This window comes from Tenrec ecaudatus, chromosome 6 (assembly GCF_050624435.1).
Source record: "Tenrec ecaudatus isolate mTenEca1 chromosome 6, mTenEca1.hap1, whole genome shotgun sequence".
Lineage (NCBI taxonomy): Eukaryota > Metazoa > Chordata > Mammalia > Afrosoricida > Tenrecidae > Tenrec > Tenrec ecaudatus.
The window spans coordinates 60,141,554-60,167,976 of record NC_134535.1 but is presented as its reverse complement, the minus strand read 5'-3'; the positions used below and the strand labels follow the sequence as shown (position 1 = coordinate 60,167,976).

General features: G+C 35.4%; 1 protein-coding gene across 10 annotated transcripts in view; it reads left to right on the top strand.

Annotated features, from left to right (window-relative positions):
- Positions 1–26,423, top strand: part of CNOT2 (CCR4-NOT transcription complex subunit 2) — a 138,723-nt gene that overhangs the window by 82,441 nt on the left and 29,859 nt on the right. For 6 of the 10 annotated variants that reach the window (XM_075551276.1, XM_075551277.1, XM_075551286.1 and 3 more), the window contains 3 exons: positions 6,791–6,913; positions 16,431–16,497; positions 25,768–25,915. In XM_075551276.1, coding sequence (XP_075407391.1) covers positions 6,791–6,913; positions 16,431–16,497; positions 25,768–25,915 — 338 coding nt within the window. The remainder of the gene's footprint in view (positions 1–6,790; positions 6,914–16,430; positions 16,498–25,767; positions 25,916–26,423) is intronic. The other 4 variants (XM_075551282.1, XM_075551283.1, XM_075551284.1 and 1 more) reach the window with 1 other exon arrangement.

Below are 26,423 nucleotides of genomic sequence, written 5' to 3'. Positions count from 1 at the left end.
ACTATGGCTGAACAATATTATCAATAGGCAACTGCTAGGATTTCAAAGACTTTTCTGAAGAGGACGTGGTATCAGATCTCGGCTGAAAACCCCTTCGATTTTGAGGCTCATAACAAACTATAGATGCCCCTCGGAAGAATAATGCCAGAACACTTACTTGTGCTTATGAGGAATCTGTACAAGAATCAAAAGACAGTCACTCAAAAAGAGCAAGAGGATTCTGTAAGGCTTAAAATTGGGAAAGGTGTACATCATGAATATATCCTCTCAACGTATTTATTCAGTCTGTGTGCTGAGCAGATAATCTGTGAAACTGGACTATATGGAGAATGTGGCATCAGGATTGGAGGAAGGCTTATTAACAACCTGCAATATGCAGATAACAACCTTGCTAAAAACCAGGAGGACTTTAAACTCTTGCTAATGTAGATTAAGGATTGTAGGCTTCAATATAGATTACAACTCAGTGTAAAAAACAAACAAACCGTAATCCTCACAACTGCATCAATATGTAATAAGTAGAGAAAAGAAGCTGTCAAGGATTTTATCTTGCCTCAAATCCAGAATCAGTATTCATGGAAACAGAGGTCAGGTCAACTGACATGGTGTGTTGGATAGATAGGCTGCTCAAGACTTCTTTAAAATGCTGAAGTGTGCAAGGGGGACTAAGGTGCACCTGACGGTGGTATTTTCAATGTCCTCATATGCATATGAAAGTTAGACATTTAATCAGGAAGACCAAAGGAGGATTGATGCATTTGAATTTGGATGGTGAACAATATTAAATTTGGCATGGATTGTCAGTAGAACAAACAGATCTGTCTTGTAAAGGTACAGCCAGAATGCACATTAGAAGTGAGGAGGATGAGATTTGATCTTATATACTTTGGAAATATTATCAGAAAAGGTCAGTCTCTGGAAAAGATTCTCATGCGTGGTAAAGTTGAAAGGCACTGAATATGAATAACAGAAGACTTTCAAGGAGATGGATTGATAACGGTAGCTACAACAATGGACTCAGACATGACCACTGTGAGGATTGTACAGGACGGGGCAGTGTTTCTGTTGTGTGAAGGGTCGCTTTGACCTGGAATCAACTCAACAGCACCTAACAACAACAAGACATTACCACAAATCGTAAATAACACTACAGAGCCCACTTAAAGTTCCACAATTGGTAGTTGAAGTTATGACATTATAGTTTTTTAAAAGTTGAATTAATATGTTCTGTAGGTTAAGGTTTGCAGCTACGGTAGCCCACCATTTCAATATAAGTCTATCAAAGGCCCATTGTGAAATAGGGAAATTTGTTCAGGCATAGCTGCAGCCTCTTCACATTTAAAAACTTGTCACTTTTTGGTAATACCTTTTCATTTTCTTTTCTTTTTTTAACCTTTTCATCTCATACTGAGAATGCACATTTTATGAGGTCAGTTCTATTTTGTCCAACAGGGTAACTATGAGTTCTAATCAACTCAATGATGGTGAGTTTGTTTTAGTGTATTTCAAGGCAGTAGGTTTTAAGGGAGTGGTCCTCAAACTTTTTAAACGGGGCCAGTTCACTGTCCCTCAGACCCGTTGGAGGGCTGGACTGTAGTTTAAAAAACAATTATGAACAACTTCCTCTGCACACTGCACATATCTTATTTTGAAGTGAAAAAACAAATGGGGCAAACACACCCAGCGGGCCGGATCAATGTCCTCTGCGGGCTGCAGTTGAGGATGCCTGTTATAAGGGATTTGGTTTGGAACCTGTACTGGGAGTGACTAAAACATTGATGATTTCAGCAAATATTTCAAGTTAGTTTGATTAAACCTGGGATTTTGATGATTGAATATCATAGAATTGGTCATGGTTGTTTTTTACAGATCAAGTGATCTTTTTCTGAGATTGCTGTTTATAGAAGCAGCTGCATATAACCACAATTAAGTTGAGGCATGAAGTTTGTGCTAGTTTAAGTTAGGTTAAGGGCCAAATTGGTTTATTTTCCTTGCATGTGGGGAGTTAACTAGAAGCATAAGAGCATGGGAGTGGCCAAAATCAATGTAGTAGTTATTAAGTACCTGTACAAAGTTTCCTATTTTACTTGTTTATTGACATTTCTGCTTTCAGATAGACTGGGTGCTTCTTCAAGAGTCAGGCTGATCATGTATTTCACTTTTTTCTTTGTAGCACCATTATTGGTAGATACCCTTTAGTTAACCCCTCAGTCTGTTAGTTAAAAAGTGAAGGGAGATCAGTCAGGAGAGGACAAAAGCTAGTCCAGGGCTTCAACTAAGATGAGGATAGGCAAAAACAATGCAAATGGGAATGCCACTGGGAAAGGGTAGGAAAGACTTGATAGGTATGAAGAAGCAGGGAGGGGACAGTAGCTCAGGAAGTAAGTTTTAAACATTACTGACCTGTTCATTACATTGTACTTCCCAGGTAGAAATGTCTAGTAGCACTTGAACATAGCTGCTAGAACTCTTAAGTAGCCAAGACTGATAAAAGATTGAAGTCAACCTACATTTGTTTATTAGTAAGGACCATTCTGCCATAAGGTATGTTCATATTGCTGAGAAGAGCCTTCCCAGCATTTGCCAATGTGTTAATCTGCATAACAACTCACAGCACAATGGCCATGTGCTCAGCTGCTGACGGAAAGAAAGGAGAACAGGTTTAACCCACTAGCCGTTGCCTCCATAAAGGATACAGTCTTGAACACCCTTGGGAGTAGTTGGATTCGGTCCTGTGAGGATTCCAAATTAGAACCCAGTCTACAGCAACGGAGTAGTCAGTGGAAGGTTTCAGAGTAAGCTTCTTTCCAGAGGCCTTACTGAAGGAAACTTGTATAAGATTAAACTTCTTCCTGTTTTGAACACGATCTGAACTTACTATCGAATATGATCTTGAAACATTATTTTTTATGTATACATGAAACCTTTCTTACTGTTTTTAATATATTCCAAATTTAGATTCTCCCTGTATCTAAAAATGGAGTGTTTTTATGAAATCTTTCATAAGCCAAAGAGCATAAAGAAGCAACTACCATTAATTATATGGGAACTTTTTTGGTATTCACAGACCCAAATAATAACTTGCCAAATCATACTAAATAGCACTGAAACCCTAAACTATAAAACTAGTATATAGTAAAGGCAGAATTGATATGATAAATATAAAACAGCCTCTATAAATCAGACATGATGTTAGTATAGTGTCATTCCAAGGGTAAAAGAGCTTGATTACACCACTCTTACTCTTGTTGGGAGTGCCTTTTGCTGCTGCTAAAGTCTCTGAATTGTAGTTTCAGACACTTTTTTGCCTTTTCCAGTAAGAGCAGAAATCTGGATTTCTCTCAATAAAAACAGATGTGCATCTTTTATAGCACAGTGGCATACAGCACAATTTTGTGACATGGGGAATATGTATAAATATTTATATGTAATTATATATTTTCAAGTTTCATTTAGAAAATGACTTTATTTCCTTGACCCATAAAAAACTCAGAAATTTTGTCTCTGTCATTCATCCTACCTGCATCAGAAGCTATCTTACCAGTCCTCTCTAAAATTGTTGGTTAGATTATCTCAATTTATTTTTCTATGATTATTCCACATTTGACATTGAAATTCTTCATTAAAATGTTACATGTTTATAACTAGTCCAAACTAAATAAGTGTACTGGGAAACCCAGCTAACTTAGGTGGTGTTTCAATGCAGTTTCTGGGAGTAATGTAACTCTTACCTACTTCAAGGAACTCTTGTGGCACTGTGGGTTAAGCATTAGGCTACTACCTTCAGGGTCAGTGGTTCAGACCCACCAGTTATTTCACAGTAGAAAGATGAGGCTGTCTGCTCTCATACAGATTTACGATCTCAAAAATCCTTTACAGGGTTTCCTGTGAGGAATTTACTCAGTAGCAGTGAATTTTTTTTTTTCATTCATTCTGAGGCCAGCTTTTTTTTTTTTCCCTTTTATTTGAGAACGTGTCAGGCTAATATATAGAGCATCAGTTTAAGATCATTTGTTTATTTTAAAAGTATGTGCTCACCGGTTCTTGTGGAAGCAAAGGAAAAGCAAAATGTCTTAAGTTTTCAATCTATGTTAAAAACTTTTAAGAAACTTTTGAGATCTCAAATTATTTCTTGGTAAATCTTTATTACCATCTTTTCTCCTATATAATATTTTTCTATATTAATATAACCACCTAATCACTTTCCTGTTTCTACTTTTGCCACTTCAATAGTACATTCTCCACAAGGTAGTTAGATTCAATGTTTTAAAATAGGTCAAAATTATGTCACTCTGAAACTATTCTTAGCTTCTAGAGAATAAAATCAAAATATTTTTTCAGGCCTGTAAAACACTACGTTACAAAAAAAAACAACACTACGTTACTTGGCTCCTTCCATTCTCAACTTAGCTCATTTTGCTTGACCCATATCACCAAAAGTCTTGCTATTCCCACCATTCTGAATCACATCCTCCAGATTTTGGCCTCATTGATTGATTTCCCTTATTTCTCTCATCTCACTAGTTCCACCCACTGCAACTACTCTGAACTGTTGTTATTCTTTATAGAATAAAGAATAAAACACCAGAAAACCCACTGTCATCAAGTCAATGTTGACTCAAAGTGACTCTTGTAGGAACAGGGTAGAACTGTTCTTTTGCCTTTCTGAGACGGTGGATCTTTTCAGGGGAAGAACGCTTCCTTCGTGTCTTGTAGAACAACTGGAAGGTTAGATCCACCAACCTCGTGTAAGCAGCCCAACACTGCAGTGACAGTGCCACCAGGGGTACTGGACAGCAAGGATAGCCCTGCAAATGAAATTTTAAAATATTTCTGCATTTTCATTAATTATCTGATTTGTCATAGATTAGAAAATTCTTATGTCAGTACTCATCTCTAAACTGAGTTGTATTTGGGGTTTGACTACACTCTTCTCTCTCTTATGGTTTAAGCCATGTACATGTACACACACACGCATGTGCCAACTTTTACCCTTAGAAAATCTAGTATTAATGGAAAGAACATTATGTGTTTTCCCTTCTAAGGCATTTAATATGCTTAGTTTTGCTTCCAAAACTTTTAAACCTTTTTGTATGATATTAAGCATGAAGCCTTTCCCTTCCTGTCTCAAACAATTGTTAAATTAAGGAATTTTCAAAGAGCTTGGTATCCTTTTAAGTTGATTTACGTGTTTAAAATTTGGTGATCGATGCTTTAATACTCACTTGAAATTTTTTTGAATTATGTTAATATTTTTCCACATTGGTTCTTTCTTTGAGTTAGAATTTAGAAGTTAAAGGCCATCCATTTAAAAGGTATTAAATATATCCTAAATTTTGTGAAACACTTTTAAAATATCATATGCAATGAATTGAAATTTAGAGATTGTAAAATGCTTTTGTTTGCCACTGCTTTTCTGAAATATACCTCATTAAAAAACAGCAGCAACCTTTGTCCTATTGGGACCACTTTGGGGCTTGAAATAGGCATGTTGTGCTATAGTTCTTGAAATTAAATTCATAATTAAGAATAGCTTTCACAAGGTTCACGCTGTAGTTTGGTGCATAAACAGGATTAAAGATAACAAGTTTTAGTAAACTGATACTCTTTAAATACATCTTCTGATATTTGTGATATAGAGATTACTAGTCCAAAAATATAAAGCAAAACACGGAAAAACTGCCCTCAGATGGTTGTTCATACCTATCTGAACAGGTTTTTCTCAGACTTCAACATAGGGATAATTTTCTTTGCATTTAAGATAAAATAGTTATTTGATAAAAGTATGCTTTCAACAAACTTGTACATAATATTTAGCCTTTAAACATGTAATTTCACTATAGGTAGTGATTAGAAGGAGTTCTTCATTTTGAAATGATATATAAGGAAACTCGCTTATTAATTATAAATGAAGAGAGCACCTTTAAACCTGAGTGTATAAAACAGATATCAAATATGGGAGAAATGTTCCCAAAAGTACTTGAAAATCATATCATGGTCATATCATTTTACCTTAAATTGTGCAGTACAGTAAAGGGATGATATATTAGCCCTAAGAAAATCTCTTGTCAATTGCTGGTTTGGGAAACTTTGGGGGTCACCTTAAAAATGCAATTAAAATTTTAATGATATAGTGATTTTTAAAATTTTCATATAACTTCAAAATTCCTATTACATGTTATAAATACACAAAAATTAATAAAGTAGTTATATTATTGAAATCATTATTTTTTCCTGTATCATGAATGAAACAATTATCCTACTGAAGAAGTGAGTACTGGTAGCTTGAAATAACATTAGCTAATGTTATTTATGCTAATATAAATGGAGTTTTTAAAATTCCATATCTCAAATTACAGGTAAAGATGTGCTCTTGTAAAAGATCATTTAAAAAAACTAGTGATGGCAAAGACATTAATGTTGAAGAATACACGTGAAGATTGAGTAATAAGCCCAAACTTAATATTTCAGAATTTTCATATTAGAAAATATTTGGATCGCCATATTCATTAGTAATTGATAATATTTAGTTCTTAAAAGTTTAGGAGGCATTGTTGCATGAGGTGGGCCTCACGGTTCTTCTCTCACTTTCAAGGTCTGGCAATCTAATGGCTGCGGTGTTGATAGAGGCAGGGTCTTGATCTTTTTCACATGCCCATTAGCTCTAGCAGTGCTCTTTTTCATTTTAGGTTTTCAACATCAGAGTAAGGTAAAGCTAGATAATGCCCAAAGTATTACACTTGATGAAGGTAATTTTTTATAATAATTTACAAAAAATAATTTTGTTTAGGTGACAAACAGCATGTTTGGTGCTTCAAGAAAGAAGTTTGTAGAGGGGGTCGACAGTGACTACCATGACGAAAACATGTACTACAGCCAGTCTTCTATGTTTCCACATCGGTCAGAAAAAGATGTAAGTTAAACAGTTCATATTGTGTTTACTCAGCAGGGTATGTCCGTTTCAGTTTCTGAAAAAGCAGCAAATGAGCTACAGAGTACTGTCTTTGGTTTAGTGACTGTGACTTAGGCATAATAAAGATGAAGAACTTGGATTCTCGGTGGAGATGCATCCTAACTGTACCTATGATTGCCAAGTGGGGGATATGGTAATGCTGTAGAATAAACAACATCTGATTCATCTTTCTTTTTTTTCCTTTTCTAATTGGAGGAATAACTTGTGTTCATATATTTCAGACAAATGTAGGTACAGAGTATAAAACAGATTGGAACACTTTTAAAGATAAGCCTTCATAGCACACCAGCCTTTGCGATCACGAGGTGTCGAAGGGATCAGGTGTAAGGCATCATCAAAAAAAAAAAAATCTTACCATAGTGAATGAAGGGAGAAGTGCAGAGTGGAAACCCAAAGCCCATTCGTCGGCCACTGGAGATCCCCTCACAGAGGGGTCTAGAGGAGGAGATGAGTCAGGCTGTTATGTAGCACCGATGAAGAAAGAATACAGCTTTCCTCCAGTTCCTAAATGCTTCCTCCCCACCAGCTACCATGATCCGAATTCTACCTTGCAAGTCTGGATAGAGCAGAGGATGTACACTGGTGCAGAGAGGAGCTGGAGGCACAGGGAATCCAGGGCGGATGATACCTTCAGGACCATGGAGGGGTGTGAGTGGCGATACTGGGAGGATAGAGGGTGAGTGAGTTGGAAGGGGGAACCGATTACAAGGATCTACATGTGACCTCCTCCCTGGGGGAAGAACAACAGAAAAGGGGGTGAAGGGAGACGTCAGGCAGGGCAAGATATGACAAAATAATAATTTATAAATTACAAGGGCTCATGGGGGAGGAGAGAGCGGGGAGGGAGGGGTAAAAAAAGAGGACCTGATGCAAAGGGCTTAAGTAGAGAGCAAATGCTTTGAAAATGATGAGGGCAAAGAGTGTACAGATGTGCTTTACACAACTGATGTATGTATGGATTTTGATGAGTTGTATGAGTCCCTAATAAAATTTTTTTAAAAGGTTTATATGACCTAATAGTGTAAAAAAATTTTTTTTAAAGAGAGAGAGAATAATAAACACTCTGAAATAAAAAAAATTTTTTAAAGAAAAAAAAAAGTTAAGTCTTCAATAAAATTTTACCCTGTGTCTGACTATAATCCTACACCTAGCTATAAGGGGTGTTGCGATAGAAAAAATACTTCTAAAAATTATTGAAATTCTTCTGGACATGGAAAATGTACTAATGAACTGTGAACCAGATATTTCAAATCCTAAGTAGACCCAAGTTGGCGCAACTTGTAAAGCACTTGACTAAGCCAAAAAGCACTTGACTGAGCTCTAAAAAACTGAGTGTGCACCACCCAGAGGCACCTTGGAAGACAGGCCTGGCAAGTTACTTCCAAAAGGTCACAATACTGGAAGACCCTATGGAACTCTTTGCATACATGGAATTGCCACAAGACAATCTACTTGAGAACAACCAACAAGAGTAGTTCAACAATCCTATTAAATACAAAAGGATTTACAACATGGCCACATTTTAATTAACAGACATAAAATATTTCTAAATAAACTCAATTGTTAACATTTTTAAATTATAGTAAGCCACTTTATATTTTATAATCTGCAGTCATGCCAGCTGCATCCTTATACTTTGTACCTGCCAACATTTTTTCTCCTTTCAAACTTCTGTGAACTTGCTATTTTTAATCCCCCAACCTTTGTAATAATCTATTTCAGTTATAAACCTAATGAGATTCATATCGATTGTGTTAATCTGGGTACATTAGAGAAACAAATCCACAGAAAATCATACGTATATATGAGAGAGTTTTATATAAAGGGTAAGTGTACATTAAGAAAGCATCCCAACCCAGTGCTTTCTAAGCCCATAAGTCCAACTTTAAACCATATGTCCAACACCAATCTACAAAGTCCTCTTCAATCTCACAAAACACACACAATGATGCCGAATGTGGAGGAAATCAGAATCAGTGAATGTGTAAGCTTCTCCGCTGGTAAGCATCTCCACACGGCTGCTCCAGCGCCCATAGCTACATCGGGGTAGGTCCATGTGGCTTCTCCTCAGGGATGTCTTGCAGGAAGTGAACCTCACCAACTGAAGCAGGGATCTGGCTCAGGCAGCTGCACCCTGATCCGATCATCAGAGAGCAAGAGACCCAAGAACCAGAAAGGCGAGGCTCATCCAGCCATTTAGCTCTCTACCCTTCAATTAATTCCACATGTGTTTATCCTCCAGGTTGGCACAATAACTATCTCACTGATACTTAAAACCCATGTAAAGATCTAAGCTGTCCTTATTTTCTCTTTAAACGTTTGTTTGATTTTTAATTATCTAGTTCTTTTTTGATACATTTTCAAATTAGTTTAACCTGGATTATGTTTTGTGGTCCCCTTTTGTTTTGATGTCCTACTCGTTCATTTAAAATTTATCATTTGACAACAGCTCAACATGTTATGTTTAAGATGTAGTCTAATAGCTTTATTGCCCATTTATATTTCTTCTTTTATGGATTTGTTTTCATGCCACTTTATATTTCTCTTTTATTAATCTCTTATTTGTCATAAATATTTTCTTTAACTTTAGTTCATGATATCTGTAATAAATATAACCTTTATCTTGAATGTGATCCATTAGTCTGATTCTTTGTCATTTTTTTAATTTAAATGGTTTATGTTTTTGAGACCATGCTTAGAAAGACCTTTTTCAATTATGTATTATTTACCTAGTTTTCTTCACACATAATGTATATACATTAGAAATGTACTTGGGTTTAATATGTGAATATTATGTGTTCAGATTCCCCCCCCCCCACCCATCCCCATGAAGTTTTCCAGTTGCCCCAACCATTTATAAGTTAGGCGGGGGTGAGGGGGTGTGGTCAGAAAGCTTTTCCATAGAAAACCAGAGAGTAAAAAGTTTAAAGCTTTTTAGGTCAAAAGCCAAATTCCAAGGATATTGTACAGATATTTATATAACTGCTGAAGATTTGAACAATGTTTAGTTCATGTACAAGACAACAAGTTGACTTTGGTCTTCAGATTATATGTGGTGTAACTACCCTCCAGTTATGATGGATGCTTGGCTAATGTCTGATGGAATCTTTGGCCTGTTTCTAATTTTGTTGTTGTTTATTATACTGATTCTGTGTCATAACTACAGCAGAGTATGAATTACTATAGCTTTATAGATAAGTTTTACTTCTTTGGTAAAGGTCTTTTCATATTTTGTCAAAATAGTTTAAAAATTACTTTTGATTGTTTTACACGTACACCAAGAAAAAGGATGTACCTTTTTTCTTTAACTTAATAAATAGGAATTGTAGTTGTCATTTTCATTGCATTTTTGTTAGTTTTTGGAGATTGGAAATAGGGCTTTGCAAATCCTACTCTGAGTTCATATTCCAACTATGATTTACTTGTCTTTGAGCAAGTTACTCATTGTGTGTTTGTGTGTCTTAGTTTTTCTCATTTGAAAAATAGGAACAATGATACTTTAGAACCTGTGAAAGCCAGAACACGATTAAAGTGGAAATCTATCAAAGATGGAAATATCAAATATTTTCCATTGATATCGATAGAAAAGTGGTAAGTTGTCCCTAGTCAAAGGTTTAAATTTTAAAAGACCTAGACAAGTAATGCAATCCCGTCCCATGTCGGCCTCACAGGTTTTGCTCTACATGACTCATGGGTGGTTGCAAAGACCGAGCATTTGTGTGTAAAACTTTCCAAAGAACAGAGAAGATGTAAATAAATTGTACATTGAATTAAATGATCGTAAATGAAAGCTTGAGAAAACCTCTAAAATTGGTGATATTCTATGCAATATTCATAGCTAGTATGTTAAAAACAAAGTTATAAAAGTGAGTTACAAAGTTATATTCATAAAATATACAACATTTTGATTTATCTATAAAAGTAATATAAAATGTTTATTCATAATAAAAACACAATAGTGTACTTTATTTCTATCAACTTTACAACATTTTTGTAAATGAAAGAATAATCACTAATGAAGCACTTATTGTAGAAATGTAATTAGTAAGACAAATATGCCCGTCTACATACCATATATATTTGAGTAAAGCTGACCTGAATATCATCTGAGGCACCTAATTTTACCACAAAAACTGAACTGAGAATGTGCTAAGCAACTCTGCTTATATACGAGTGTATGTAGCATTTTACTTTGGTTGTGAGGTAAAATCAGATAAAAAATATTTTATCCTTGGAAAAGTAAAAAAATACTAAAGAGTCTTAATTAAGTAATACCTTAAAATGAGTGTTTCAGCATGTTATTCCATTATTTTTACTTATGCTCTTTGTAAATGTTCCCTTTGAAATCAGAATATATTAATTAAAATTGCTCAAAATAGCTAGTAAATTCATTTTTGTTAATTAATAAGCTTAATAAGCTACCAGATCCTCTATCTTACCTGGTTTACATTTTTCTGTTTCGATGTTCCTTATGTATTTTATTTTATTCTTCATTGTGCCTACCATAGGGATTTCATTCTGTTTTCATTTTTTAAACTATTTTTAACCTATTTGAAATAATCCTCAAATTTTGTCTATTTCTAGAACAGTGTGCCTGTGTGCAGATATGAAAACACAATTCTTTTTCTTTTCACATTTATTTCTGTAAATATACAGCAACAAATACCCTTTTTATGTTTGTCTTGGAATAATAAGCCTAATGTAGGAGTTATGTCATGGCTTTACTTTATAGTATACAATTTTAATAAATCATTTTATTGGGGCTCTTTCAGGTCCATATATCAATTTATCAAGCACATTTTGTACAATTACTTTAGAGAATATGTTTTAACTTAAATATTTTTTATTTTTCCTTTTCTAACTTTTTTTTAAATTGTGGGCTCTTAAGGCTCTTATCACATCCATACATCCATCCATTGTGTCAAGCACAGTTGTACATATGTTTCCATCATCATTTTCAAAACCTTTTCTTTGTACTTGAGCCCCTGGTATCAGCTCATTTCCCCCACCCCCGCCACCCTCCCTCCTTCATGAACCATTGATAATTTACAATTAAAAAAACCATTTTATTGACGTTCATACAACTCTTATCATACATAAGTCAATTGTTTAAAGCACATTTGTACTTTCATTGCCCTCATCATTTTCAAAATACTTGCTCTCCACTTAAGCCCTTGGTATTAGCTCCTCATTTCCCCCCTCCCTGCCTGCTCCCCACTCCTTCATGAACCCTTCCTAATTTATAAATTATTTTGTCATGTCTTAAAGTGTCCGACATATCCCTTCACCCCTTTTCTGTTGTCCATCCTCCTGGGTGGGGGTTATATGTAGATCATTGTGATTTGTTCGCCCTTTCTATTTTTAATAGCACTGACAATCAGACTTTGTTTAACAAAATTTTGTAAACGTTTTGGAGGCATTCATTCTTATGTAGGAAATAATTTCTTGACCAACTGCTTTGAGTGTTTTCTTAAAATAGATTTTGTATTTAGAAAATACATGCATTGGAGGGAGTGATTGTGAGAGGTGATCACTGCTAGGAAGCGTGACGGAGATAGAAGACTTTACATTTTGGTAGTTAAGGAGAGTTGCCAGCAGCCAATTTGCTTTCTACTAAGTTCTTCAACTATATATTTTTAAGCCAAAATCTTGAGACTCATCGGGGAGGGGGTTATTGATTTTACAATTGTACTAGTAGCAATGGGAATAAATTTTACAATTATTTCTCACTTTCTGATTTTCTTAGCATTCTGTATGTGAAGCATAGGTATACGTGGATGCTGCTTTTGGTGGGTTAGGGAAATAGAAACCTATTACTGATACCTTTAGTTATTTCCTGACTCAGAATTGACTTGATGGCAGGTTTGGTCTTGGTTTAGTTATTTTTGTTTGACTGCATTGTGTATTATAATAGCATTTTTGGATAGTGAGGAAAAGTATTTGTTGGATTGTGAACACAGTACCCTAATTGTTGGACTATAAACACAGTAACCTAGTTGTTTGTCTCAGTATTTACTACTTTTGTGACATTTCATCCTTTTTTTCTTTTTTAACCATTTCTTGTCATGTCTTATTATTGAGATTTGAGAAGATACACATTAATTTCTTGGACGAAAAGTTATGTATATTTAGAGTATTATTTAGTAATTTCCTCTTGAGACTGGTGTGGCATTTAACTTCAGGATAATCAAATGTGCATCAAGAGTTAAAAACTGTCCTTTAAAATTTAATGAAAATCCTGAATTAGCAGCTGGTATCACATGTGAAGCGCCACGGAGGTATGTAGCATACCTTACCTTGCTTTGTCTTCACTTGAACTTTCTGAAGGTGGTAGTGCTGTCTCCGTTTCGCAGGAAAGAAACGGATGCTCTGCAATCCTTTTAGGATAAGCTGCAGAACCAAGATTCAGTCCAAATTTTTCTAACTCCCAAACTGGGTTCTTTCTCGTATACTGCCGTTCTTACGGGTGGTATGTTTTTGGACCTCAAGTTCTGTATTTTTCTAAGAAACTAACCTTTATTTGCATTCTCTTGTCTTAACTGCAGTCATTACTTTGCTAGGGTTATGTGTTAATTCATATATACATACATATGACCTGTAAATAGCAATTTTGTCCAGGTCACATTCCCTTACTGTGTGTAAAGTCTGTCGTCTACTTCATGAACTATGTCTTCACAACTTGTTGTTAGGGTTAGGTTTTATAAGAAATTACATGTTTGCATGTTTGGCATTTTAAGGCATCCATAGCGTCTGTCTGTACAACTGATTGTTCGGTGTTTATTTTCACACAGATATAAAGGTTATAAATCTTAACATGGGATTACTTTTATATGTTACTAAAACGGCATTTTTCTAACCTTTTTTATGTAATGGCATATATAAAAAATGATACTCACATATCGTTCCACTTTGCATTGTGCTCTCCCCTCGGCATTTCCTCCTGTAATGAGAGGGCTGTACCATGTTTGTAGGTATGCCACCTTTGTGGGAAAGGAGACTAAAATGTCCATTTTTAGAGTTAAATGTGTATAATAGTTGTAGAAAATATAAAATATATATCGTTTCTTTGAAATCAGTCGTTATACATTTCTGGAGAAAGTAAAATTTTAAATGATTCATTTTAAAACACATGATTTATTCAAATCCATGTAATCATATTAGTTTTATATTTGAAACCTTTGGAAACATTCATACTCTTAAAGTTTATAATGATCCAGAAATTGTGATTTTTTTTTCAACTTTCAAGATAATTTTCACCTTTTGTCACCTACTAAAGCTTCATTTATAATCTCCTTAGATCGTGTTCTTTAATTTGGAATTGAACCTTTAATGTTTTTGTGAAATATTTACATTTATATATTGGGCATAAAAAGCTTATTCATTTGGTCTTTTGGGGTGTAGCTGATAAACCGTATGTAGTTTGGATGTTAGTATAATTGTCTAGATTATATACCCTCTGGATTGTAAAAGGAATATTTATAAGGCTTGATTTTTTAAAAAATATGAAATGTTATTATGATATACAGTAAATACTTAAACTTCTTTTATAGTACATGCCCTCGAAGAGTAATGAGCATCACTAGTTAAGAATTGCTGTATTATTAAAATTTTAGCCAGCTTCAGAAAATGGAAATAACTTTGAATTTTGATACAAAGATAGTGTAGATATCTGTTGTGAAACTTTCATTGCTTTAATGTTTCTCCTTGCTGTTCCTAAAATAGTCAGTGGCTACATGATTCTCCTTCAGTGAACAGAGTGATCTTTGATAGTTCCATATCTGGTGGTTTCCCACACCCGCGCAACCCCCTAGGCAGTTAACTAAATACCAAATACGGTTGTTTCTGTCACTAAATGGCTCTCTAGTCCCCTTTCGATTATTCAGTATCTCACTGTTTCCTTTTCCCAACCATTTCTGCAATTGGAATCATTTTCTCAAAGCTGAGTTGTTTTTTTTAAACCATTTTATTGGGGGCTCGCACAACTCTTATCAGAATCCATACATATATCCATCGTGTCAAGCACATTTGTTGCCAAAGCTGAGTTTTTATCACATCCTTGCTTGATATTTGTTTCTTGTTCTTTGTCATTGTTGGTAGTCATCTCTCTGTACCATTCAAGAAGACTGTACAGTCTTGCTAGATCTAACATACTCTTTATCCCCTGATGTGAAAAAACCCGAGGCTTTCTGTTCATATAGAGTCACCATCTCAGAAATCCACTGGGGCAGTGCTAGCTACCCTGCCTAAAAGGGGCCCTGTGAGTCAGAGTTTACTCAATGGCAGTGAGTTTAATTTGTTTAGAAGTGAGCCCTTTCACCTTTGCCCAAGTATCTGTTCAGTTACCATGGTTGTGCATTTTATTTTCTAATCATGCCACTTTTATTTTACATATGCTCACTGCGTAGTCTCAGCTGGAAAAGGCTTCATTTGTCCTCATGCTGTGAAGTGTTCCTGTACTGTCTCCTTTTCGGAACTCTTCCCGAGTGCTTTACACTTCCTTTGGGGCATACTGTGGCTTTGGTTTTCATCCACTATATAATTTCTTCTCTCTCCCTCACCACATTGTGAGCCTCTTAATGACACACACTGCCTTATTTAAGGATTTTTTATGGCTTTCTAATACAGACAGGGAACACACATTTTTATTTAATCAACTTATGCATTGAATTTGTATATATAGTACTGCCACACTCAGTGCTAATTTTTAATGATGAAATAGAAAATTGAATGTAACATGTTCCATGACTGTACCACACCTTCAAAGAATTTATATTTTGCTAGAAAAAAGACATTGCAAGAGGTTCAAATACACATTAGTTACTAATAATATACTTTATATGCTACGTTTATATATTTTTTCAAGTATTTTTGACTGGTCTTTTTCTGTATCATTTTTCCATTTGCTATATAGTTGTGTGTTTGTTGGCTGTGCTTTTTTTATCCATTTGATATTTGAAACATCAATTACTGGTGTATATAAACAGACTTCAAGAGTTTCAGGAAATTTTCACTCATTTTAATTCTACTGTTTTATGAACTTTTTGAAGTCTTCTCTCACATCAGGATATATAATTTTAAAAAGTACAAAATTTTCTACTTAAGAACTTGTCACCTTCAGTACAGAATTTAGCTTAATATTATTTACAAATTATTTTCACATAAAAATTTGTAGCTGCTGACTTTTTGAGATAGAGTCTTTGTTTTGTCAGCCTAGTGGGTTGTTTCTGTTTTATTTTGAAGTGATGTAATTGTGCTTCTACAGTTTTCAATAGTATGGCTTTTTAAATTCTTATGTAATTAAAATTTAAGAGATGAAATTTAATGTGTAATGCTTTATGTTGTTCATAGCGAAAAATGTAGATTTCAATCTCATTAAATAGTAACATGTTCAGATGGTAACATGAATAAATGCTCTGTGTACTTTCTTTATGCTCTAATATAATTAATTTGTTTTTAGATGCTGGCATCACCGTCTACATCAGGTCAGCTGTCTCAGTTTGGGGCAAGTTTATACGGGCAACAAAGTAAGAACTTTTGCATTTATTTTGGAATATTTAATTTATAAAGAAGAACACACAATTACTTAACATCACCCAATGCTTCCCATCTGGGTTTATTCTGGAGTTTGAAGATAAAGTTGGGTCATTCCCATATTTCATTATCTAGAAAAATGTCTTTATTTCAGACATTAACGATTCCAAATTTGTTGTTATTACATGTAAGAAAGCTTGAGATCTGTTTATATGGGTTTGGGCGTTTGTTTGGAATTTTTTTTGTATTTTTATATTCCTTTGCAGATTTTTTCAGATGTATCTTCTAATAGACGTGCTCTGTTTTCTGAGAGAGAAAATTGAGGATTTTGATTGGGTCGATTGTGTGTTTTTACAACTTATTATTGTAAGAGTGTTATTTAGCAACTTTTGGTGAAATGATTGCATTGTTTTAGCACATAGAAGGGGATTCAAAAAGCTAGTGGTAGTGAAAAATGTTATTTTTTCCCCACAAACCTTCTGTAGCCCCTTCTTATTTCTTATTCAGCTTTAACTCAGTCTGGACATAGAATCTAGGTTTTATAAATCACAGTAAATGCTTTCCCCCTATTACACAAGATTCTATTTAAATATTATCATAATTTTAGATTTCTTAGCCCAGTGCTAGGTACATAGTAAGCTCTCAATAAATTTTAGCCATTGTTATTATTTAATTGTTTTGTAAACTTTATTTGTAAATTAAGCTTTGAATTGTTGCATGTTAATAAGATTTTTATCTTTGTTAATGTCATTTATATGGGGGAAGGGTGAAAGTGTAAGAAAATCCCATCGAAGATTAAAGAATAATCGAATAACTTGAGGAAACAATCTAATAGTGACAGTTTTTATCTGCTTCAAATAAAAATTAACTATTTGATTTGGACCTTTTCCCTAATATATTAAAAGCAGAATTTTAATTTTGAAGTTTAGTATAGGGGAAGAAACTGATTTTGTAGACAAACATAGATCTCATCTGTTTTTCCTCCCCCTCCTTCCCTCTCCCTTTCCCTTTTGCCTAGAGAACAATTTGTTAATACCAACTTAATAAATAAAACATAATAATTGCAATTTTTTTTGCTAAAGCAGAAAAAAATCCAGTGTTTCTGAATTTTTTTTAAGAATTGTTACTTATCCTTAACATTCATGTTAGTTGAGAGAATATTATCAGCTGGAAGTTTGTCCCATTTATTCTGTGTTCAAGCATAGTTCTTCCCACCTTTCTGTTCTAGTTATTTAAAACCACAGTTTATTTCTTTAGAGCAACTGCAAAGAACTTTCTTTTATCTTTTTTAAAGTCCACAGTCTATCACAGCAGAAATTATATAGAAAATTATAATGAGCAGTTACATTGGAGAAACTAGGATAATTTTATAAAATAGAACTGCAGAACGATAAAGCCTGAGGGACTGGCTGTAAAGGCTAGAGAATGAAGGGAGCACCGGAGAACGTAGGTTAAAAGTCATTCCTGTAATAGGCCCATCATGGCGTGGTATTTTGGCACTGGGGTTGAAGCCACAGTGCTCCTTTTTCCTCCCAGGTGTATTGAGTACAATCTCCATGAATTTATTCAGATTGAGGTTGGCAAATTTCGATGGGAGTTTAGAATTTGGAAGTGGATGTGGTGTGAAAGGAAAGGTATCCCTTTCAAAATCGAGGCTCCACTAAGACTAAATAAGGCCAGTAATGAATACTGAACTCAGGCTCTTTTAGATTTGGGCAGCAGTGATTGTGTCGTGTATGAAGGTGTCTAGAAAATGTTGGACTAGAGGCCTGTCTGATCTCAAGTATGTCTGTATTTAAATACACAAATGACATCATCCAGGTGTTCATCGGAGAACTTCTCATCAAATGGCAGCTATCCCCTCGCTTCGAGTTTATTCTGCCTCATTGCGAGCCTAGAGGACAGAGTACATCTGCTCCTTTGGGTTTCTGCAACTTGTAAACCTTTACACGAACAGGCAGCCTCATCTTTCTCCCAGGGAGCTGTTGGTGGATTCAAACTACTGGCCCCATGGTTAGCATCACAACACATAATCCACTACACTGCCAGGGCTTCAGATGATAACTGTTGAAGACAGTGGCGTGACATTGTATTTAAATTACTTGACTATTTTCTGCTTAGTTCTTTGAGATTTTGTATAATATTTTAGGCAGACTTTATGAGTTCAAGCCATCTGGGGTCCCAAAGTTGCCTACTGAGTTATAAGCAACTCCCTGGCTATGGGTTTTTCAGGTAGAGTGGACTTGCTTTGGCATTACTGCATTTATTGTCTACATATGTCTTCACTGTCTTCATCATCTCTGTACCCAGTAAATGGCAAGGACTCAGTAAATGTTTAAATCCATGTTAAACAAGACATGGACCATAAATGCGAGGGAGCTTCATAAGGCTCATGGAAAAAATTTCATTGTCTTTTGATTCTATCTTCCAACGAAATTTTTGAAACCCACTTGTATGGTGTAGTAGTAGGGAACTAGAAGAAGTCAGAAAATACTACAGAAGAAAATCAGCACAGTGTTTTCTGGATGTTTCATAATTTGATGTAATCACAGAGCATGATAAGGCAAGGATTCACAGATGAGTTCAACTTCGAGCCTGGCTTTCGGTAAATTCAAGAGGAGTGTAGTTTGTCAAGTAAGAAGGTTACTAGGCTGTTGTATTGCTCTCAGCTTTGAAGTGCAGTCTTATTGCCTCTGAGAGAAACTGCTCACGATATTTGCCATGTTCAGTCTTCAAAGACACTTCAGGGTTCATTAACTTAGCATGAAGCTTTTCCGCATTAACCAGTTCTTTCTTTTGATGAAAGCTGTCAATCAGACTACTTCATTTTCCCCTCACCTTTAGGAGTACTGTTGGTTGTCTTTGGATAGGCGTGCTTCACAAAAACAGAAAGCTAATATTTGAATATTTAGCATATGTGCCAAATACCATTTTAAGTATTTGAATTAACTTACTCTTCATAAGAGTCACAACTGTTACATGTTGGGCTGCTATTCACACTGGCAGCAATTTGAAAACAGCAGCCACTCCTTGAGAGAAAGATGAAGCTCTTTACTCCCAGAAAGAACTGGTTTCAGAAACCCACCGGGGCAGTGCCACCTTGCCTTACAGGGTTGCTACGAGACAGAATGAACTTGTCAACAAACTTTTAATACATAAATGAAGAAATGCACCCAGAGGAGTTCAGAATCTTACCCAAAGTTACATAAATTGTAAATAGTAGAATCAGGATTACAGTTCTTTTTCTGATCTCCGATCCACTCTGCTCTGAATTCTGAGTTAGCGGTTCCTTTTGTGTTCATCCAAGCTATAGCCCCTTGATGGAAGCACTATCGTCATACCACTTAATGTAGTCTTTCTTATTTCTGTGGAGCAAAGAGGGGAAAGGATTTTAAGTGGGAATAATGATAAGGTACAGGGGTAAATTTAGAGATTGAAACTGGGAATAGAGTAAGAATTTTTTGTCAAATAGGTAGTGTGTAACGTAACTGATGTTGGAATGTAACCATAGGTAACTGTTACTGTTAGAAAAATCTCTTGTAACCTGATTGACAGAATTTTGATTCTATCAGAATAGTGGGTTTAACCCTGATTTTATCCCTAGATTCACCTGCAGGGTTTAAAAATTACATGGTGTACCATTTGCCCACACCTAAACCAATGAAATCTGACTTTTCTGGGGATGGAATTCAGACACAAGCATTTATTTAAATTTCTTTAGATGGTATAAAAATTAACTCTTAAGAAATGAAAGCAATGGTTAGAAAGGGAACATTGAAGTAGGAATGAAAAAATTGAATCATTGAGAAGTCATTTAATATCTGGCTTTAATTTTCATCTTTTAAATGTAGGACAGATTAAAGATGAGAAGATATAAAGCTTCATTTATGGCTTTTCCGCTTTTAGTGTGGACAGTGCAATAAACAGCAATGAATGTGGACATGATCTGACCTCCTCTGACTTCCCTGTTGCCAAGAGGCAAAACTCAGACATGCTTCTGAGGCGAGCACCATCCTTCTTGACCTATACTGGTACCACCCATTCGTCCTACGCAACTCTGCATCTGGGCTGAGTTTACTAATCCATTGCACTGGCCACATGCAACTCAAAGGCAGTACTCACAATTGAGGGGGGTTATTAGGGAAGTTAATAGGGTACCCCAAGTCAAGCAGAAGGTTACAGTCATTTGTCTCTTTAGCCAGCAGTCAAGTTTCCCTCCAGTCCTCAGTCTCTCAACTACATGGTCTTTGTCCTTTGTCTCCATGGACCAGCAAGGCAGCCCGCCAGTCACTCCAACCCATAGTTTCATAGTCTTGGCACTGTGCCTCTGAATATCAGTGTCACTGACTGTGATGCATCTGGTCTCAATCTGGTAAGACAAAGATCTTCTAAGGTCCCTGGCTTTGTTTCTTTGCCACTGTTTCAAAGATTACTTACTCATTGTTTTTGGGGGTGGTGATGAAAGCTAACTGATCCCTGGTCTTAATGTTACACTTGCCCTATTTACATAGTCCCACCCAAACATGTGGGCACTAGAGACTTGAGTAGAAGAACCATATTAAGAAATTTCACACACACAAGAAATTTCACTATACCACCGACAGACCAGTTAAATTCTTAGATCTAGTTGCTTTTGGAAATAGAAAAAAATAGGTATGTTGCATCAATTAAAACATTTTGTTTTCTTTTTCGCCCTCCCTTTGCCCCTTTAATAAGGATTCTGTGGGTCTTCATTTTAGTATAAATATTCAGATATTTATTTGCCATGATGCATTTTCTCCTCTTATAACTAAGATTATTAATGTTTATCTTTAGCAAAAATGTAAAGGATAACTCATCTTTCCATAAGTATTTAAAGATGTGGTTTGTTAATCAGTTTGTATAGTGAAAATAATTTATGGGATCATATTTTGGATCAAATGCTTTCACATTTCTGAGAAATAACAGGGAATCTAATTCATTCTTTGAGTTCTTAGAACCCTGCCAAACAAGAGACAAAAATATGTTCTGAATATGTTTAGTCTTCCTAATACTGTATTTTTCTGTATTGTCAAGTTGTCAAATTGAATGGAAAGATTGATTTAGAATCATAATCTATATACGGTTAAAAACTATGCTTTGTATGCGGCAAAGGGATGGGATTGTTATTACAAGGAGGAACTGAGATAAAGTAACATAGCTCCACTGCTCTCCCAGTCACCTACCCACCCATACACAAGCTCATGCATAAGTACCATATACACTTGAGTATAAGCCAACCCGAATATCCGCTGAGGGACTTAATTCTACCACAAAAACTGCATCAAAAATGTGCTGGAAAACGGATATATGTGTGGATGTGATAAGAGTTTTAGGAGCCCCCAATAAAATGATTTTAAAAAGAAAAATTTTTTAAATATGCTGAAAAACTTGGCTTATCCTTAAGTGTATATAGTACTGTTATCATCGTATAACCTGTTTCAATATTTTTATCTCAGAAATACCTGTGAACTCCTTTTTTGTGGTTTGTTTTTAGGCTTGCATGTCCTTAGTGTTCAATATTTTTAGAATACTTCTCTCTGGTGATTTATGTTAGTAGAAGATTAAGTTTTCTCTCACTCCCCACCCAATTATGACACTGTGATTCACATAACTCGTTTTATTACTTGGGTTTAAACCATTTTGTTATAAAAATTGTTTTTCAATTAAAATTTAAATTGACGAATTATAAGTACTCAAGGGTTTATAATCCAGCATATAATAATTCACTATTCTCGTTCTTGAACTTCTCATAGCTAGTTCAGAAAACACTTTGGGTTTTATTAGCTCTGTTTAAATTACTGTGCATGAATTTTGAAGGTTAAAGTAAAAGTGTAAGCGATAGTCTTTGTATTGTTGTCCTCTTTTTTTTAGCACTATGAAATAATTCAAATACACCACTCCCTAATCGACTAAGTATAAATGGCCTAAGATGAATACTAGCCTTACCCACTTTTGTTTCATTAATTTTTTTACTAATACATTATCTCCAGTCTCCAAAATACTTCTGAAGTTGTTAATTTTCATGATAAAATGAACATGAAATAAAATGTATGGAGGATTAAAGTACCCAAATCATAGCAAGTCTTTTGTAGGGTTTGTCAGTTTTGAGAAAAGGGTGCTATATTTTTTAATGTGTCTGTTTACAGTGATTAATGAATTTAAACAGAGTGAAAATGCAAAGGAAGTTTAATAGTAAAGGACATGAAATGTGACAAATAACAGAGAAATGAAAAGGAAGGAAAATGAAGGCAAGGATGAAAACAAGAACTGACATATAGAAAAGATGTGAAGAAAAGGAACATAAGCATAGAAAGGGGACCTAAAGAAAGAGAGTCGGACTTGCAGGAATGCCTCGGGTGCTTAAAGGATGCTATTGTAGGGTAGCATTGACTCCTATCATACTATCTTTAAGAACACTGTTGTTAAGAGATCTAAATTCTCATCTGGTTCTTTGTGTCACTTTGGAGAAGTCAGTTAACTTATCAGAGGCTCAAACTCGTCATTTGTAAAATATGTGATCTTTAAGAGCCCTTCTGTTTTAGAATTATATTCTTTTCTTGGTTGTCAGTGACTATGAGAAGCATATTCCTGTGGGAAATGTTGCAACTATGACTTAGGGTAGGGAAGCCTATTTGGAGAGTAGGATGTAAGCTCCCTGCTGTTAGCATCCTTCCTATCCTGTGCACGCCACTAGCACCGTGCTTGGCATGCAGCAGGCACTCCGTATATGTTTATTAAATAGGTAAAGTGAGTAGCATCACCTTGATGGCCTCTACTGGAAGCGCCTGGATGGCCTAGAGCAGCAGTTCTCAACCTGTGGCTTTCAACCCCTTTGAGAGTCTCGAACGATTCATAACAGTAGCAAAATTACAGTTAGGAAATAGCAAGGAAAATAATGTTATGGTTGGGGGGGTCACCACCACACGAGCAACTGTATGAAAGGGTGGCAGCATTAGAAGGAAGGTTGAGCACCATCGACCTAGAGGACATTTGATGTAATTACTCATTTCTTCTGAAAAAAAAAAACTCTTTATGTAGGCCAGTTTTCAGTTTCTTATTCTTATTTAATTCCATATTCAGATAGGTAGCTAGTGACATTTTCTTGGTAACAAAGTCTTCACTGATTAGTCATGCATTCAGTGGTTAAACCAAATCTGGGTTGCACTCACCCACTGCCATCCAATTGAGTCTCGCTTACAGTGACCCTATAGGATAGAGAGAGTATAACTACTCCTGGAGTTTCCAAAGCTATCATTTTTTATGGAAACAAAAAGGCTCATCTTTCTCCTGCACGGAATTTTGAACTGCTGACCTTGTGCTTGGTAGCCTTACCCACCAGGGTTCCAGTTACCTTCAGATGACTTGAAGAATTGCAGAATCAAACTTTGATCTTCGTGGAAGTAGAGTTAAAGGTTGTGCACATAGAAGGCAGTAGCTATTGTTGGGTTTAGTTCATTGACTTCACTAAGGTGAGAAGAAAAGCTACCGGCTGAGCTCTGAAGCTGCTAAATTCTACATTTAGTGAGTCCTGTGAGATCCAGAGTTTGACGGAACTGCTTTGATTTTTCCGCCTTTGACAGGATGCAGTCTTGACACTGTGCTGTGGCTTACTATTTGTGGAAAGTACTTGAGTTTTCTCTCTAACGGGTTCCCCCTTTCAGGTTTTCTTTTACCTGTCATTGAGTTGTGGAGCCATGGGGTGCGGTAGTTACACATTGGGCTGATAGCTCCCAGGGAAGCTGTTCAGATCCACCATGGGAGGGCGACAGGGCTTCCTACTTCAGTGAATAATGACAGTCTGGGAAACCCCCAGGGCACTGATACTCATGGTATCTATAGTGTACCATTTATTTGGAGGTCAGTGTTTCAAAATGTATAGAATTTCCTATATTTTGGACTTAAACTAAAAAGAGAAAACACAATTTAAAACTATTGCTAATGTTATCGTAAAGGTACTCTGCAGTCTCTTTAGCTGTGCTAATGGTTAATGACGGTTGAAACCTACCAAAGTGGACGTGGTCTAGTGAAACCCTGCAGAGCACAGTTCTCTGACACACAGTCACCAGGAGTTGGAATCCATTTGACAGCAGTTAGTTTTCAAAGTCCGGGTCTGCTTATCAGTTGGAGCACTGATCTGCTAAATGCCAAGTTGGTGGTTCAGAAGTACCAACCCCATCCATAGAGAGAACGTGGAGGTGATTTGCGCCCATAAAGGTTTATAGCTATAGGGTGACTCACTATATGTTGGAACTGATTCAGGGGTGCTAAGGGTTTTTTTTAGAGAGGTATTTACTGACACTATTTTGGCACTTTTATTTAACCTCCAATTCAGAGTAAGCTATGTTGAATAAGTGCTTGCTCCACAGCATATTAATTAATGAAAGGCAGCACAAAAAGGTGTGAGTCAAGAACATGAGGTAAATATTAGCTGTGTTGACAACAGAAATGAAAGCTGAACCTCCTTACATTGACAAGTGAAAATAAACATAAACACGTTAGATACCCTTACTATTGTAGATGATTAAAGAAATAATAATTTTGATACTATGTGATTCTGAAAGGCAGGGAATAATGTACTACATTTTTTAGTTAAGTTTGTACAATTTGCGTAATATATAGTTTTATGTCTAAATGGTAACCTTCAGTATTCTATTAAAATACACCTTTTAAAGCATATTCATTACTGAGGAGTATTAGATAAATATAGGATCATTGTATATTTACTTTTTTTAATGTTTAAATTGTTTATCTCAGATATTTAAGGATGAATTTTTAGTAATTTCTGACATTTTATGTTGGGTTTGGAAAATTAACGTTAAGAACTATGCTTAAATAATAGGAAAGAATTTTTCTTAAATGTTTATAAAATGATCACATAAAAATTAGACTGCTTTAGCAAAGCAGAGTTGTGTTTTTGTAAATTAAAACACAAACTTGCAAAATGTTTTAATGGCCTATCTGTATATAAATGTTTGTATTAAAACTTAAGCTAATTTGTTAATCATTGACATACTTTATTGTAAAATAAAAATATGAAAAACAGGAATACTAAATTTTAGATTAGAACATATTTTTACTATAAATCCAAGTCCATTTGAAGTGAATTGAATAAATCTATTTAAGATATGCATAATACATGTTAGGCCATTTTAAAATGTTTTACATTATCAACTCTAGAAGATGGATGGCACAGTTTTATTCCTGATGGGAGTGAATGTCCTTCTTCCTGATCTTTTTATTAGGTGCACTAGGCCTTCCGATGAGGGGGATGAGCAACAATACCCCTCAGTTAAATCGCAGCTTATCACAAGGCACTCAGTTACCAAGCCACGTCACGCCAACAACAGGGGTACCAACAATGTCACTTCACACGCCTCCATCTCCAAGCAGGTATTTATTGACTGGACCAGAATATTTCTCAAAATATGGCTTTGTAGAGTAAGCAAGCTTTTACTCTTCTAGTGATAAAATTATGTGAGTTTCTGGTTCAGTGCCTTTGACTGAGGAAGTGTATAGTGATGCCCCGTGCTGCTTTTGTTTCATTGCAAATTGAGAACTGTAGCACAAAACGTGTCTCTCCTGTATGGAGCACAGTGGTTGTCAATTTGGGTGGACATAGAGGATTAATTACCACCTGGGAAGCTTTTTAAAAACCAGTTCTTTTCCTCAAAGCAGGAGATGCAATTTAAAATTGTTATCCAGATCATTTTATTTAAATGCTCTCTTGCCACATGTCCTTTGCTCTAGTGAAAGTAAAGTAAAGCAACCGATGTAAATTGTGCGTAATATTATGAAGAAGATAGAATGACATTTGGAATGTCAGTTTCATAACTATATGAAATACACTTGTATTTTATGTCGTCACACCAGTGGCTTTCTCATCTTAATATAGCACCTT